The sequence below is a fragment of the Oryctolagus cuniculus genome, chromosome 13 (assembly GCF_051225735.1).
Source record: "Oryctolagus cuniculus isolate XC-2025 breed Fujian yellow rabbit chromosome 13, ASM5122573v1, whole genome shotgun sequence".
Classification (NCBI taxonomy): Eukaryota; Metazoa; Chordata; class Mammalia; order Lagomorpha; family Leporidae; genus Oryctolagus; species Oryctolagus cuniculus.
The window spans coordinates 47,243,097-47,261,439 of NC_142879.1; the positions used below are offsets into that span (position 1 = coordinate 47,243,097).

At 43.0% G+C, this 18,343-nt stretch overlaps 1 protein-coding gene across 12 annotated transcripts in view; it reads right to left on the minus strand.

Moving 5' to 3' along the window:
- NEBL (nebulette) overlaps positions 1-18,343 on the minus strand; it is a 395,196-nt gene that overhangs the window by 95,609 nt on the left and 281,244 nt on the right. For 5 of the 12 annotated variants that reach the window (XM_089311552.1, XM_089311553.1, XM_089311554.1 and 2 more), the window contains exons 2-5: positions 16,741-16,899; positions 14,497-14,568; positions 5,403-5,507; positions 2,882-2,992 (exon numbers count right to left, since the gene is read on the minus strand). The exons of 2 other annotated variants lie outside the window; for them this stretch is intronic. In XM_089311552.1, the coding sequence (XP_089167678.1) occupies positions 2,882-2,992; positions 5,403-5,507; positions 14,497-14,568; positions 16,741-16,824 (372 nt within the window). In that variant the 5' untranslated portion in view covers positions 16,825-16,899. Of the gene's footprint in view, positions 1-2,881; positions 2,993-5,402; positions 5,508-6,140; positions 6,281-14,496; positions 14,569-14,655; positions 14,836-16,740; positions 16,900-18,343 lie in introns of those variants that run through there. 5 more of the 12 variants (XM_089311550.1, XM_089311551.1, XM_002717405.6 and 2 more) reach the window with 5 other exon arrangements.

An 18,343-nucleotide genomic window follows, 5' to 3' on the forward strand; every position in this document is an offset into this window, starting at 1 on the left:
ATGTGGGTGCAGGAGCCCAAGCACTGCCTTCCTGGGCCACAGCAGAGAGCTGGACTGGAAGAGAGCAACCGGGACTAGAACCAGGTGCCCATATGGGATGCTGGCGCTGCAGGCGGAGGATAACCAAGTGCCGGCCCCATGGAGACTTTTCATCAGAACCTAGAATGCCATGAAATTTTAGCACCCATGTCATTCTCCAGGTTACTATAAATCTGATACTATCTGCACACAGTAAAACTTCACTTATTTATCACAGATATTGTCAAAGAGCTCTACTTTCTTGCCTCTTATCCAGTACTCTTTGAATATTCACAATTTTAACAGTACGAATGATGTAAATGACTCTTTGAAAGCAATACCTTACTCAGAATCCATGTTTTTCCCTACTAATGCTAGTTCATAGACTAACAACAGCAGGAGGTAGCATTACTGATTGAGAGCACATTCTTTGCTTTCTTTTTTTTTTTTTTTTAAGATTTACTTATTTATTTGAAAGCAGAGTTACAGAGCAAGAGAAGCAGAGACAGAGAGAGAGAGAGAGAGATTTTCCACTAGCTGGTTCACTCCCCAAATGGCCACAATGACCTGGGCTGGGCCAGGAGACCCAGCCATAGTACCAGCCCCAAGAGAGCCCACTATCAGTGGTATAACACATGTTGATCGGTAAGTGATGATCTATTCTGACATAAGAAAGGATAGCTTACAAAACATCCTGTAAGGACTGTTGTTCAAAGTTAAATCTACCTTGTCCATACATATTTGTGTGCTATAAATCTGTTTGCACTATGAAAACATGAGAAACGTTCAGTACTTCCAAAGAAAAAGGATGCAAATATCTGAACATTTTACATTTTCCATTCCCTCATAAGTATGAAAATAAGACGCTGCTTCTCTTTTTCTTTAATGCATAAATTGTTGCCTGTGATGTGTGATAATTTTGTGCTTTGGGGCCAGTGTTGTGTTGTTGTGGATTAAGCTGCTGTCTGTGACATCAGCATCCTGTTTGGATGCCGGTTCCAGACCTGGCTGTTCCACTTCTGATCCAGCTCCCTGATAATGCCTCTGGGAAAGCAGAAAATGGCCCAAGTGCTTGGGCCCCTGAACCCACTTGGGAGACCCAGAAGTAGTTCCTGGTTCCTGGCTGCGGTCTGGACTAGCTCTGGCCATTGCTGCCATTTGTGGGGAGTGAACCAGTGGATGGAAGATCTTCTTTGTGTGTGTGTGTGTGTGTGTGTGTGTGACTCTGCCTTTCAAATAAGTAAATAAATCTTCTTAAAAAATTATGGGCTTTGTAAAGTAGCCCATAGTGGAAGCAAGTGGCAAGGTGACCAGTAGTTGTCAGGAAAAACAAGGGGTACGTTAGTCACCGCCTGCCATGCAAAACCTTGACATTACATACTTTCAGCTTCACATTGCACAGCTGAATTAGCTTACAGCCAAGGTACATAACAGACATTTAAATTTGTAGTAATGAGGTACTTAAAGGTGTTCTACAAAAGATAACAATGCTCAGCATTATTTAAGAGTGGTGTCTTCTCAGACTATTTTAATTATCAATGTTTCCTCTACTTAAAAGTAAAAGGAGGGACAGTACTGTGGCATAGCAGGTGGGGCCACTGCCTGCAGTGCCGGCATCCCATATGGGCACTGATTCGAGTCCCAGCTGCTCCACTTCCGATCCAGTTCTCTACTATGGCCTGGGAAAGCAAAAGAAGATGGCCCAAGTCCTTGGGCCCCTGCATCCATGGGAGAGACCCGGAAGAAGCTCCTGGCTCCTGGCTTTAGGTTGGCACAGCTCTGGCCGTTGTGGCCATCCGGGGAGTGAATCAGTGAATGGAAGACCTCTCTGTCTCTCTCTGCCTTTCCTTCTCTCTGTGTAACTTTGACTTTCAAATAAATTTTAAGAAAAGTAAAAGGAATCTGGAGAAAGAAGTAAAATCATTTATTAAGAAAAGAGAAGTTAAAACGGTAGGACAGAGGCAGTGTAGTGTGTGGTTAAGAACCCAGAGTCCAGAGCCACACAACTCATGCCTGTGTACTGCCTCTGCCACTGACTGGCTGTGTGGCTTGGGGCAGGTATCTTAAAGGCCCTCTGGTCTGGTTTCCACATCAATGGAATGGGGGATGCCTCATGAGTTTGTTGTGAGGAATAGATGGCATTAATACACATGAAATGCACAAATAGCATCTGACATAAACACTTCAATGTGGTGACTATTTTTATTATCAACCTAAAATGTGGTGTGAAAAACATAAACTATGTAAAAGGAAGCACACCCTTAGAAGGAAATCCACAAAATCCAACAAAAACCCATCTTGCAAGTATTTACTCAATCCTTCCTGTGTGCCAGGGACTGTTCCAACCCCAGAAGCAGACAGGTCACTGCTCTCATGGGATTCAATGAGCCAAGTAACAGGTTAATAAAGTAACAGCCATCAGAGTGTCCACAGCAGAGGAGACCCCGGAGCACCTGTCCAACAGTGAGGGGACACAGACCTCTGGATACCGACCCCATCAGCAGCTGTCCATGTAACTTGTAACGAGCTAATGAAGTGCCCTCCACTTAGGGGTTACACATTCAACCTGATGTCAGTTTAATATTTGCTATGAAGATTTCATCCATGCGCCCTGGATGCAATCTGCTCGATAAATAGCGAACTCAGAAAACAGCCACACGGCATGGACAGAAACTTGCACATGCTCTTCATTTTCCACGATTTCATCAGCAACTCTTGACGGCGTGTGAACCGGCTGCTGCTGATTCTCAGCCAGAGGTTAATGCCCAAGAGAAACAACTTTTGGTAAAATGCTACAGACCTTATGTGAGGCTACACGTTTGACCTACGTAATTACACAGAGACTGAGAACAGCCACACCTACCTCACTCTGCAGCTGTGTGACTTCTCTCGCGAAGACACTGTCGATTGTGGCTGGCATCCGTTTATAAAGGGAGTTTGAAAGGTCCGCCTTAGTGGTGCCTTTGTATTTTGCCTAGGGAAAAAAAGGGGGGAGAAATAAATAAACATTCCTCTAAAAAAAAAAAAAAGAATGTGGAAAGAAAAGAAAAAGAACTTTCTTCAGAAACAGAATTTGGTGCCGGCGCTGTGGAGCAGCAGGTAAAGCCACCATCTGCAGTGCTGGCATCTCATATGGGTGCTGGTTCGAGTTCTGGCTGCTCCACTTCTGATCAAGCTCCCTGCTATGGCCTGGGAAAGCACTGGAAAATTGCCCAAGTCTTTGGGCCCCTGCACCAGTGTGAGAGACCTGGAAGAAGTTCCTGGCTCCTGATCAACACAGCTCCAGCCATTGCGGCCATTTAGGGAGTGAATCAATGGATGGAAGACCTCTCTACTTCTTCTTCTCTGTAACTCTGCCTTTCAAATAAATACACAAATCTTAATAAAGAAACAGAATTCATTTAAAAATCTTCAGATTACTTTCATTTTAAATACTGGATCAACTGAACATACAGAAATGAGTCCTGTTGGTCACAGAGAAAGCTTGAAACGAGACTCCCACGAACATAATGATGAATTTTCTCTTTAAACCCAGGCCCACTTTAAAAAGTCAGTCTATGCGTGTGTACTGACTGCTTTGTAGGTTTGATGAGTGGGCAGTCCGACAGCAATGAGACATTTAAGTAGTTCCCAGAAAATATAAGTCATAAGAATTCACTGTCTAGACCCTGAAGGCAGAGGCTGAGCCTTCTTACCCAGGCCTCCTCCCCAGGGCAGGTGCCTTCGGCAGGGTGTGCACCTTCCCACCCCAGTCTGCCCTGTCTCAAGACCAACGCACAGTCATGCTCTTCCATGCCACGTGCACGAGTCCCTGATGCCCCTCTCAGAGTTCGGCTGGGTCACTGAACACAGATGCTGTGGAAGCCGTCTGTCCCCAGGACTCTTGGGATTTGGGTACTTGATAAAAGGAAATGTACTAATTTTCCTCAAGGTTTTTAAAAATTTTTTTTCCATGTTAGCAGAAATACCACAGAGAACATTACATTGATTTTTCCCCAATACAGTGTGGGAAACACTAGAGGTCAGTCATTTACAGCACTATTTTACTCCTTCTCTTTCCAAGCTCCTCTGTTCTGCGTGATGCATTCACAGCCTCTGTGTCTCATCACAGAAGTCACTGCTGGCACCATGGTTCACAGCGCAACATAAACTGCAAGTGCTCTCCAGGAGAGACTACATGACTTTCAGCCACATGATGAACCAGTGCATTTCTCACTCTGTGGTTTTGTAACAGGTATCTCTGTCAAACTTGATTTTATTCCACTCAAAAATAATTTAATTAATTTTGTTAAATTAAAGATACCACACTTTTTTTTTTTTTTTTTTTGACAGGCAGAGTTAGACTGAGAGAGAGAGAGAAAGAGAGAAAGGTCTTCCTTCCGTTGGTTCACCCCCAATGGCCGCTGCGGCCGGCGCGCTGTGCTGATCCAAAGCCAGGAGCCAGGTGCTTCTCCTGGTCTTCCATGGGGTGCAGGACCCAAGCACTTGGGCCATCTTCCACTGCACTCCCGGGCCACAGCAGAGAGCTGGATTGGAAGAGGAGCAACCTGGACAGAATCCGGCGCCCCAACTGGGACTAGAACCTGGGGTGCCGGCGCCGCAGGTGGAAGATTAGCCAAGTGACCCGCAGCGCTGGCCAAAGATACCACACTTTATGGAATCAACTGGTAGGCATTACTTATTTTAAAATGATATCCTACTGTTTATCTCTACTAAACCAACTAGGAAAGAAAAGTAACATAACTTCTAAAATTAACTGGTTTTGCCAGTGTTTTCTATTTATTGAATAAAAATAGCCCTTTTCAGGAGTAATTCTATATAAATAACAAAGGCTTGGGTCAAAATACAGACATACAGTACATAATAAAATATATCATTTGGGTCTCACGTTATGGCATAGCACACTACACGCTGCCACCTGGGGCACTCACATCCCCTGTCACAGCACTTGGTTTGAGTTTTCGGCTACTCTGCACTTCCAGTCCAGTTTCCTGCGGATCATGGCCCAAGTACTTGGTTCCTGCCATCTGTATGGAAGACTTGGATGGAGTTCCTGGCTCCTGGCTCCTGGCTTTGGCTAGTTCAGCCCTGGATACTGTGAGCATCTGGGGAGTGAATCAGTGGATGGAAGATTGTGTGTGTGTGTGTGTGTGTGTGTATCCCTCTCTGTCACTCTGCCTCTCAAATAATCAAATCATTATCTGTATTAAAACAATCATCTACAGGAAAATAAACCAACATGAGTCCATTAACAGAATTAGATAATGCTATAGATATTACTAACATTCAGTGATAATTTTTAAAATATTATCTAATATACAGACTTTTCCATATAAATAGCAAAAGGGAAATACAAGCCACTTTGCGAGCTTTGGATAACTTACCTCAGAAATAAAAGTGCTGATATTTCTTACATGGTTGAGCATTGGAGTGTCAGTCACAAATGTGCACTTGTCCTTAGACTTCTTATACTCTTCTTTATAGTGGATCTAAAAAGGAGAAGCATATGCATGAGAAGAGAAAGAAGTACTATGGTTAAGATGGCTGTTTTTGAACAGAGAATGAACTTGCTAAAGTCCATTTTCAGAAGTGAACACTCCATTGTGCAATGACTCTACAGACAAGACCAGTCACATAAAGAGCTCTCCTTCCCAGACCTCTAAGGGGTAAGGCCTAGCGAGGAAGACACCCTTACAGACAGGAGAGGGTCCTTCATTGGTGGTGAACACTAGGCATGCTGGGCTGCAGACATGGGGGCCCGGCTGTCCAGCCCAATCTTCCGGCAAGCACCACTCACTTCCACTAGCTTACTGCTACTTTTAAGCTCTTGACCTTAACAGTTAAGCCTATGGTCAAACAGAAGCATAGCTGCCCACCTTGTGGTAGAAAACAAGTAGTCATCAGGGCAGATGTAAGCAATTAAGTAGAGGCAGAAATTAACCAAATAGAGATCACTACCTGCACTGCTACCTATGCATGCTGGATTAGAGGAAGGGGCTTAAACTGTGGCCGTGACAGGCTCCTGTCAATAATTAATTCTCCCAAATCAAGCCTACCCAACTTACAAGCACCCACAGTCCTCCCGATCACTCTTCCCCTCCCTACAAAGGAGTAGAACCCACCCAGAAAGCTGGTGCCACATGTGGGAGACCATTCCAGAATGGCCCCTGCTGAGGGCAGGCAGATCAGCCAGAGACAGCCCAGAGAGGCTGAGCTGAGCTGATTTCTTCTCCCACAGTCAAGAGTAAAATGAGTCACACCCTTCCCCCTGGGGAGAAATCTGAATTGTTCCTCTGCCGGAAGACCCTACATGAGCCACAGAGAAATCAGGAGTGCCGGACAACAACCTGATATGCAACCCCACTGGCACGCTAACTGCTGCACTATCTCAGAACTGGGGAGGCGGACTCGGCGCTCCTGAAGAGGAGGGAGGCAATTTGCTAAATTTATATCACCCTGTAATAAAGCCATGTTTATCTACCCAAGACTGTAAATACTCAGGCTGGAAAGAGTGTCCCGACTCAGATGATAAATTACATGGTCTTCCTAATTAGAACCCAAAAGCGAACTGTATGTAGTCCCCGGTTCTTGGAGGGCATGATTAATACTGGTGTTACATGCTAATGTTCCAAGGACGTTTTGCCATATGCAAAACTGATTTGAGGGGCATTATTTGACCTCTGGTACAACCAGACACAAACATGTTAAGTAAAGTTCTCGCCAAATACCATATTTTACTGCTGTGACTCTTAGATATTAGATGCCTACCACATTAAACATTGCTTTATTCATGAAATCAACATGAGAACATATTTATCTTATCTGAGCACTAAATTACTTTTTTTCTTCTCAGAGATTAGCCATAATTTTAGGTTCCCGCAAATCACCGTCCTTAGCCACTAGTAATTAAACCGTTAATGGCAGTATGATAAATAGTAGGCTATTTTGATCATAAGGAGAAAAAAAATCTCTGTTATATAATTAAGTGTGAGAGAAAATAACCTATCATTAGGCTTAAGTTTGACTCATTATTTTTATCGCTTGCCACCATCTTTTCCCCATCACATTCACATCCCTCACCGCAGTGGTATGCAGTGGTGTGTGCTGATGGCCACAGGCCTCCTGATAGAGTGGAATGCTGGGTCAGGGTTAAGTGTTCACTTCCTTTGCTATGCGGCAAACATTCTAGTCTTACGGACTTCATTTCTTTCTTGAGTCTTTATTAAAAAGATATGGAAATTTGTATCTTTGAGGTGTATGGAAAAATATACAACCATTCCTACTGTAAAATTCATTAGAAATTACACACACATGTTTTACAATATGAATGACCATATGTAAATGATTTTAAGCTTTCATGTACAGAATGTTAACAGACAAGCTTTCCTATGCTGGGATAATAAGAAATAATACATGAAAGGGAACTGTACCAATCAGTGACAGGAATCTTAGGTAAAATAAACATCACCGAATAGCTGGCTATTTCCTGTTACAACTATGTTGACATCTTACACTTTTAGGTTGGCCCCATCTATGCAAAAGGTTGCCTGGCCATGCCCCTTCTCTCCTGCTAACAAAACCTCAGTGGATTCACATAAGGAGCCAGGCCCCTGCCCCAGCACCAGCAGGCACACTGATCTAAACTAGGCATGGCCACATCACTCTCTTTGGCCACTGATTGGCCTGGGGAGGCCAGGTGCCTCGTTCTGGCCATGAGACATTAGTGGAGTCTTCCCAGCCTGAGACAACGATGACTTCTACTGTACAGAATCTAGACCACCTACCTCGATGCTGCGTGTGTGTGTGTCTGTCTGTCTGTCTACCCATCAAAGGGACAGGAGGACACACAAACACCTATTTGATAAGCCACTGCCTTGGGGCTTCCAGTTACTTGCATCCATTTGCAATTACAGCCAATACACAGCCAAACACATTCTAAAATTGAGAAGGAGCAAAGTTGATGACTTTTTGATCATTAGATACCTCTGCAAACATTTATTTCCTCCTCTGACCTTATCCACTAACCCACAATGCTCCACTATAACTGCAGTCAAATTATAATGCTCAATGTTGTTTCCTCCTCCTGATCCAGTTTCTCTTAATGAGTTTGAAATTAGCTAATGACTGAAACTGGATGACAGATGTGAACTGTCTGAGGATATCTGAGGAAGAATTGTCAAATATCAAGCATCCTCAATGGAAAGAATCCAGAAAGTCTTTTCACAAATGAAATTATGAAAGCCAAGAAAGCCTGGCAAAGAACCGGGGCTCCATTGCTCTTTGTTAACTGGGCAGATCACGGCCCAAGGTCTCTCAGCCAGGTTTCCTAACACGGTTCGAGCCCTCGGTAGAGAGGTAACCACAGAATTTAATATTTTTGGCATTGGAAGGATTTACCCACAACAAACAATGGTCATTTGCCTGGAAAACGTTCTTCCTGCTGCCATGCAAGTGAACACCCTAGAACGCACCGAACCAAAACACCAAGTCGGGGCTGCAAGCAGCTGCAGCCACAGTTCCTCTACAGCAGGCTCTAGATGGCGAGTTTACGAGAAACCTTTGATTCACTCCGCCCAGTGGTTTTTACAGCCACCTGTCAGAAAGCCAGGTGGTCCCTGAATCTGGATACTCCCAGAGAGTGGAGAGGTTTAATTTACTCGAAGGATCGCCTCACTATCTGACAAACAGAACTGACCGACACAGAGTGTGCATCTGGGGAAACTCAAGGTCTTACGTCGCCAGGAAAACCAAAGAGGCTGCTTTAGAGGCCCGGGTCTTTCAAAACTGGGAAGGGAGCTATGCAGAGGGAAGCACCACACTGTGAGCTGAGCAAGTGCAAAGCAGAAGCCAGGCAGGGCCAAAACATACAAGCGTTAAAAGGAAGAAAGGAAGGGAGGTAGGGAGGTGGGGAGGAAGGAGCCTCGCCCTGACGCCCAAGGTGCAGCCACTTGACCTAGAAACTGGCTGTTCCTTTCCACAGAGAACTCTAAACATTTCAGGCCTCCAGGGCCAATCTCTCACCCAACTCACTTCACATCCCAGAAAGGGGAGGGTTCAGCCAAGTCCTCCTGTCTGCTGGTGGCCCCAAGCCCTCTTAGAGACAGAAATGGCAAACGGAAAGAGAATAAACCTCAGAAGCTCTCCAAGGCCCAGGCAACAGGGCAGAAAGCTGCAGGCTGGACCCACTACTCGGGAGGTTAAAATAATTCAAACTACTAGTAAAAGATGACGGGCCCCGAGTCAGAAATGAGGGCTGAAAATGGCTCTGGTATTGAACAGAGGCTGACCTAAGTGGTCACCTACAGCCCCTGAGTCTAGGAAACTTGAAATGGTATCACAAAGCTGTCTGGACAGATGGGGCAGTATTTGGCCTAGTGATTAAGACGGTCACATCCCACATCAGAGTGCCTGAGTCTGATGCCCTCCCCTAGCTCCTGACTCCAGCTTCCTGCCAATGCACAGTCTGGGAGACAGCAGGGATGACCCAAGTGGTTGGGTCCCTGACACCCACTTAGGAGACCTGGATTGAGTTCCCAGCTGCTGTCATCAAGTTTGGCCCAGTTGCACCCAGTGGAGGCATTTGAGATGGGAGCTCTCAGTTTCTCCATTTCTGCCTCTCAAAGAAAAAAATTTTAAATATTTTAAAGGGGGAGCTTTGGAAGCAAAACATCATCCCCTCTCATAATCACAGGCCATCTGCATGTGACTGCTGCACACAGTTCTGGTTAATACAACCTAATAAAGACACAGGAAAGCTGGCAGCGGTTTAAAGAGGGATAATTAGAACGAGGGAGGGCGTGATGATGATAAAGGCTGCTCTATGAAGAGAAATACATAAAATCATCCAAAAAATAAGGCAGAGTGAGTGGCTACTAACCAGTCTCTGGATTTAGCTGGCCCCAAGCGTGGATGTTGTCCCCACCCCTGACTGGCCAGGTGGCCTTGGGCAAGCTCTCCTCGCCAAGATCTAAGACTCACAGAACCGGGTAGGCGCCATGGCTCGCTTGGTTAATTCTCTGCCTGCAGTGCCGCCATCCCATATGGGTGCTGGGTTCTAGTCCCAGTTGCTCCTCTTCCACTCCAGCTCTCTGCTGTGGCCTGGGAAGGCAGTGGAGGATGGCCAGTGCTTGGGCCCTGCACCCACATGGGAGACCAGGAAGAAGCACCTGGCTCCTGGCTTTGGATCGGTGCAGCGCACCAGCTGCAGTGGCCATTTGGGGAGTAAACCAGCGGAAGGAAGACCTTTCTCTCTGTCTCTCTCTCTCTGACTGTCTAACTCTGCCTAATAAAAAAAAAGACAGAACCTACGGTGCAAGCTGGTGTGGCACACAGTACAAAAATGTACATGGCAGGGCCAGCACTGTAGCATAGCAGGTAAAGCCGCCACCTGCAGTGCCAGCATCCCATATGGGTGCCGGTTTGAGTCCCACCTGCTCCACCTCCAATCCAGCTCTCTGCTTTGGCCTGGGAAAGCAGTGGAAGATTGCCCAAGTGCTTGGGCTCCTGCACCAGTGTGGGAGACTTGGAAGAAGCTCCTGGCTCCTGGCTTCGGATCGGCGCAGCTCCGGCCATTGTGGCTTTCTGGGGAGTGAACCAACAGATGGAAGACCACCCCCCCCCATCTCTCTGCCTCTCTTTCTCTCTGTGTAACTCTTTCAAATAAATAAAATAAAAATCTTAAAAATATTAATAAAAATATAAATAAAAAATACACAAGGCACACAGGAGCGGGGAAGGACATGACGGTGCCAAGGCTTGAGTCAGAAGGACTTTATTCAGATCCCGGTCTATAGGGCATTCGCTCTGTGGCTTCATCCATAGCATGTGCAGCTTCTTCTTTTTTTTAAAAAAAGAATATCATTTATTATTTCAAAAGTAGAGAAACTGAGACAGTCACAGAGAGAGCTTCCATCCCTGAGTCACTTCCTCAAATGCCTGCAACAGCCAGGGCCAGGCCTGGCTGATGCCAGGAACTCAATCCAGGTCTTCCATGTGGGTCACAGGGACCTGACAACTTGAGTCCTCACCTGCTACCTTGTACAGTGTGCATTAGCTGGAAGCTGCAATGGAAAGCATAGCCAAACACAGGATCTCTGATATGGAATGTGGGTGTCCCAAGCAGCATCTTTACTGTTGTAACCAAGCAACCACCTGCAGCTGCTTCTTTATGCTTTAGGATGTAGGGCTCTGCACATCAGGCAGATGGCATCCCAAATCCACGTGACAACACAGGATGCAAGCATCATTGTCTTCAAATAATCAAAAAAGATCAGAAAAACACACAGATGCCCCTCAGGGACAAAATGGGTAATAAAAATATTGGATGGTTTGTTTAAAGTTTGAGACCTGGGGCTGGCACTGTGGCATAGCGGGTAAAGCTACTGCCTGTAGCACTAGCATCCCATAAGGGCGCCTGTTCATGTCCTGGCTTCTCCACTTCAGATCCAGCCTCTGCTAAGGCCTGGGAAAGCAGCAGAAGATGGCTAAAGTCCTTGGGCCCCTGCACCTGTGTGGGAGACCCAGAAGAAGCTCCTGGCTCCTGGCTTTGGATTGGTGCAGCTCCAGCCATTGCAGCCATCTGGAGAGTAAACCAGCAGATGGAAGACACCTCTCTCTCTCTCTCTCTCTCTGCCTCTACCTCTGCCTCTTTGTAACTCTGCCGTTCAAAATAAATAATCTTTAAAAAAAAATAAAGTTTGAGACCTGGGGAGAAAAAAACTAGTTTATTAAATTAAATGTGGGGCACTAACAGATGGGTGCAATCAGAAATACAGCACAGGCTTAACTAAACCTCAGGTCTCACTGAGTGTGACATGCATTAATTTTTATATCTGAATTGGCTCTGAGATTGATACATTTTAGATAACCATCTAGGCATGCAGACAAGGTAACAGAGGTAAGAACTTCAAATTTAAGTTCATCTGCTCCATAGAAAAATGGTGGTCACATGGACAAAGAATATTCCAGTTATTATGTAATAATATTATTTAGGTAAACTTTTAAAAAACTAAAAATTTGATTTAGTCCATTATGTCAATTCCTTCCAGAAAGGTTACATTAAAATTTGTTTTTTCAAATGACTGCACAAATTCTTTTCATTTCTTTCAGAACAAAAAGCAATTTTTAAACTATTCATAGATAAATATAAAAATCCTAGAAGTTAAACAAGTATGGGATTCTATTGGAAACAAAGAATGAATGAGTATACGGACAGAAACGAAGCCACAACAGTCATGTTCTAAAGATTAAACACTACAGACATTTTTCCACGTAAGACAGATCCACAATAGAAATTACACCCATGTGTTTGATTTCACCTAGATGGGAGTGAAATAACACAGCTTTTGTTCTTGCAAAGTGATAAAGTCCATCAAGCCTTGTCACAGGTCAGTTTTAAAGTCAGTAATAAACAACCCTATCCAAAATAACTCCAACAGAATCACCTACTAAGTAGAGTTTCCACATTAATCCTAATGGTTTATGTAACACAACTTAGCTCAGTCAAAATTACACCTCAGTAAAAACGCAGTGCAAAGCTGCACAAGGTACTAGGTGTATAGATAGGAATTAAGGTCGCACATGGCAACAAGACTATAACTAAAATAATAACAACAAAAATAAAGCTACAATAAACTTCTCTTGGAAATCACAGTGAGAGATAATACAGTAGAGTAAAAGAGAGGGGGTTTGTGTTGCAGTCCTTTTTACACTGCGTAGCTGTGTGGTCCAGCAAGTTACTAAACCTCTCTGTGCCTCCATGTCCTCATCTCTGAAGTGAGAAGAATAGTAGAACCTCCTCATAAGCCGCAGCGCCTGGTATGCAGCACTCGGTAAGTCTTAGCTGTTGCAGATATTGTTATTCTTGTTATTTCACTAGCATCACTGTAGTATACAAAGAACATCCGTGTACAGTAGCATATGACTATTACTAACAGCTTACGCCATTACTTTGTAGAAATATTCAATGCATATGCTAACCACAGCACTTGTCAAATATACGGGGAGGGTATGATGCCCACCACCATCCTTTGGCTCTTTCTGATAAACCAGAAAGCAGCACAGAGTTCTATATAAATGGTGACTGCATGGATGCAGATATTACAGATGGAATACCTGATCACAGTGTTCTGGATAGTTTAGATAGCATCTAGTTGTGCTACCATTATTTAAGTTTATAATTAGGATGTTACACTTGAGGCACTGGGCTCAGTCAGGTTATACAACCTTCCCACATTACCATGGAGTCCACTCAGGTAGGCTGACTTCAGAGAGCACACCGGCACGCTAGCCCACATCCCACCACTGTTTCCCATGAAAACAGGCAATTGTGAAATGTTCCAATCACCTTGCTCATAACAACAGAAGTAACCCGTATGCACTCATCTCCCTGAAGGAAGACACAGACACACATTTGCTTTCCAGGAGCCATCTTTGCTCTTTCTAGGCAGACCTCACCACTAGGGAGCAACCTTCTTTCCTTGTACTTCTAGAATCCTAGTCTACACATTTACTGTAAGTGTGTACGTATACATATAGGCTAAATAATTCTAGCCCAGTCACTGAAAAAAGTCCCCCCAAGGCCGGCGCCGCGGCTCAACAGGCTAATCCTCCACCTTGCGGCGCTGGCACACCAGGTTCTAGTCCCGGTCGGGGCTCCGGATTCTGTCCCGGTTGCCCCTCTTCCAGGCCAGCTCTCTGCTGTGGCCAGGGAGTGCAGTGGAGGATGGCCCAAGTGCTTGGGCCCTGCACCCGCATGGGAGACCAGGAGAAGCACCTGGCTCCTGGCTTCGGATCAGCGCGATGCGCTGGCTGCAGCGGCCACTGGAGGGTGAACCAACGGCAAAGGAAGACCTTTCTCTCTGTCTCTTTCTCTCACTGTCCACTCTGCCTGTCAAAAAAAAAAAAAAAAAAGTCCCCCCAAAATGCTCCTTTCACTAACAGCACCAGCATTATTTGTATCAGAGTTCTTAACAATGCAGGTCAGTAATCCAGAAATCCTAAATGCTACACAAAAGCTATATGCATATAAGCAAACGCATTTTCCTCACTTGCAAAATGAATGCATTCATCAGATTCCTCAAAAGGCCTCCAAAATGTTAAAATTATTCATTTAGCAGAGTTCCTCTCAAGACAAATTCCATCATGATAATAATTTCAGATTCCTTAGGTTCTCAAACAGAATATGCTCTACAATTGAATGCCTTAGGATTCCATGCCAGTCTGTCAGTAAAATTCCTAAGGGACAGAATTCCAGATGAAGAAGGAGAAGACCTGTTCCAGCAGAAATTCCCTGGATAGGTGACCTTGGAGAAAGCACTTACCATTTTTGGACTTAATTCCACAATCTGAAAATCATTGTGTTTTAAGGGCTAGTTTCAGGGTTGTCTCCCCCGCTCAATGACACGCTCTCTATAATCGTGTATGGTGGGTAATATACCACACATGTAATGTCAAAGAAAAGTTACTTAGGCCACTTACATCACTAATTAGTTCGGTGCATTTTTTAGCCAATTCCATGCTCAGGTCTTCAATAACAGGCTTAAAGAACACCTGTTCAAAAAAAGGAAAGAGAACATTTTTCTCATTACCAGTTTACAGGAACAAATATCAGGCTTGGGTAGCTGCTTTCTCACTCACCTTGTCTTCTTCATTTTCTTCTTCCCCTGTTTTTTCCTCTTCAGTTTCATCTTTTACATCCTCCACTAAAGGGACTTTCATTTTTACCCTTTCAAAACACCTGTATTTTAAAAATCCACGTGTGCAGCGTCTGCTGGGGCCCGCACAGCCCGGCTCTCTGGGTGCAGGAGGCACTGTGGCAGGAATGACCTTGCCCAGTTCCCGCTCTATTTAGCTCGCACTTCACTCTCCTTATCTCAGTGGTGAGTGAGTGAGTGGACAGCATCCCAGAGGTCTGCAGGGCTAGCCCCACAAGTACAAACAACGTGTTCTTGGGCAGAATTCAATTTTATGAATTTTGAAAGTCAACATTCTTTAAACTGGTTAAGAAATTCTAAAGAGGAAATTTATTTATCTTTCACTGACTCAACTCATTCATAAGATAGTCTGAAATGGACTTAAAGATTCTTGGAAAACTACTTGGCTGTAACACTTAAGATAGCACAGTCAAATGCCTGTTATCACAAAGATTCCTCAACTCCATCTAAATAAAGCTGTAACTGGAATGTCAGACATAACTCTGATTGGTTACAGTGACTCTGGATCATTCAAACTCATTTCACTAACTTAAATTAAATGTTTTATAAGACATACACATATTTCTCTCATCTTAAAAACTACCCACTTTATATGAGCTGATTAAAGGCTAGTAATTTATTATGAAAAGCCTTTTGTACCACTTGAAAGAATCTATGCTGAATTAATTATGACTGTTAATCTTATATTGGTGAGTGTTATACTAATTGTAAACATTATTAAACATGAGAAGCAGCAATTAACATGCTGATGTATCATTTAAGAATCCAGAAACTCCCATATCTCAAAAAATAATCACCATCCTCTTTACATTCTACTCATCTTGTCAGTTTTTACAATTTTACTAGTTATTTGTATATTCTTCAATGCATCCTACATACTTGGAAAACTTTGGAAAAATAATCACAGTATATATATTGTGGCATGTGTCATAATTTATATAATTAAAGATCTATTTCTCAAAATCCTTTAATGTCAAGATTCTATACAACTTAAATTTATTAATTTGGTTACTAAAGTCCTAGGATACATTAACATCTACACAGCCACAGCATACCAATGTTGGACATAAAAAACACCCTATGGTGAATAATGGAGCTAATTATATAAAATACAACTTTATACAAAATAATACGTCATCTGAAGCAGTCAAAGATAATACTGTTTTCTTCTTAGATTATAGTTTTCAATTTATTTTTAGAAATGCATTTGGCCCTCCCTAAACTGAAAATTCTGTCAAGAGAAACATTCCTCACAAGCATGAAGTAGGAATGATTTCCCAGGCAGAATTCCATGGAGCCAAGGAACACTTAAGTTGGGGAGTGGGTTTCTTAAACAAACACATTTGGGACACCTTGGCACTAATCTCTCTCTGCCACTTGGAGAACCACATGGCACACTGACCCATGAGAAGTTCTGAGAAGACCCTCAACCAAAAACCCCATTTTGGTTTGCCTAACCAAATATTTCTAAAACATGAATTCTATCCATTTTATTACATCAAATGTATCTATCCATCTTTGTTTTTCAATGATAGCCACTGCCACAGAAAACTAACACATTTCTGTAAAATATTGCTTATTACTTAGGAAATATTTTGCTCTATTCTAACAAAATACATGGTGTGAAAGAGTGGCAGGTGTTGTCGTGAAAGAGTTTTTGATAACAGGCTAAATGAATAGCACCACATATTCTGCTTACCAGAAAATGACAAAAAGAAATTGCTCCAGCATGTTGAATATGGAAATCTTAACTTTAAGATAACAGCTCTGCACAGCCACAATAGCAGATACAAGGAAATTATTTATATATATTATATTTCTATCATAAAAGGGGAGAATTGCGAACCCTGATTGTTTCCCTCAAGTTCTCTGCCCAAGATAATTCCAATACTTGATAGAAAACCTGTGATACCACTTTTGTAAACAGAAAGCAGAAATTTCTAGAAACTTTTCTTATCAACCTCTCGAAGTATAGGGGAAAACCTCGCCAAAACTGTCTAAGACATACCTCTTGGTTTGTATGTGAAGTGACAATTCTTGGGTTACTCATGGCCACATCTATTCCCCATGGCGAATCACCTTCATCAGGCATGAAGGGCAGCTGTTTTCTTATTTCCCATCACGTAGCATGCTTTTATTGACTCTTTACTGCACTGGAGAAAATTATCTGTTGAGATTTAACGTGCCAAAGTTTTGAAAGAGAAACTAAACACAATGTACAATGTGAACAAAAATTTTCCACTGTGATTTGAGAATCAGAATTTTAAAGCAAATGGGATCTGTAAGAAATCAAGACACCTAAAACCCTCTCTCTTTTACAGAGGAAAAAATTAAGGCCAAAAGAAATCAATTCTGTTTCAACTGCGAAGTTGTTCAATGGAGTACTATGCTCAGAATCTAGCCAGAGCACTGTGCTCATCTATCCAGTACATGAGTGTTGTCATGGTAGGTGCTTGGGGTTAGAGATATAACAGTGACTACAACATACTTTGTGCTTAATTAGGTAGGGAATAAAAATCCCATCATTCAGGACTTGCTGGATGAACTCTTTAATGGACTGTTTGGCAAGCTCTGAAACACCATTACTTTTGATTGAATACATCTTTTTTCCTTTCACCTATAAGTGTACTATAAAATTCATGTAAAGTTTTCTCTAAAACATTTTAAGCCCTGCACTTTATCATAGCAGAGCTCTCTTGTCAATAGGTCTACAACCTGACTTGGGAAATAAGAAGAAAGTGTTCTTCATGGATAGCTATCACATGTCAAAACTCCCTATCAATTTTTTTTTTTTACAAAAAAAAAGTTTAATGTTGTATTTTAATACATATTTTTGCCTTGGAGCACTCCCAAAGGGAATATCTATGTAGCTGCTAATCCCTTTCACTTATTGAGCACTTCATTTATGTTGTCTACATTTTTAACTTCATACTCTACCCATGCCTCATTGCAGAAAGAAACCAAGCTGGGGACTACATTACTGATGACCAGACTCTCAAAGTCCAGGTTCAGCTCCATCACACACTTAAGAGAACATTACACAACCTTCCTTTGCCTCTAATTTCCCGTAGTGAAAGAGAAAAAAACTGAATGTCAGAAGTTAACAAAAGAAAATAACCTTAAAAATTATAAAGTCTCCCTTACATACACAAGATTTTTCAACCACCCCACTAATGGCACACAGTGAAGGAGTTAGGGAGTTGTCATCTCAAAATATGCTGAACACCGCTATATCAGAAAGGGCCATTGGGTCTTTTTCTACATGCAGCCAAACACTAAGCCTTACTCACCAGAGACTCATATGAATCGGAATAAACTGTGTCAAGTCACACTCATGTTCCACTAGCTTCCACATCTCCACCTCAGACATCTCTAGGCAATGTCGCTAGAATTTACTATCCTACTCCAGAGATACAGGTGTCCCATCATTCCTCCACAAATGTGTTGCTCTTTGTCCAAAAAAAAAAAATCACACAATCATCATACTTTGGTCATTTCTTTGCACCTCACTCTCTTGGGAAGATCCCTATGTATATGTAATTTAAATAACCTTTCATATTTTCCTCTCACTAATCAGCGTTTATACTAATTGGGCTTCTGTATCAAACCAA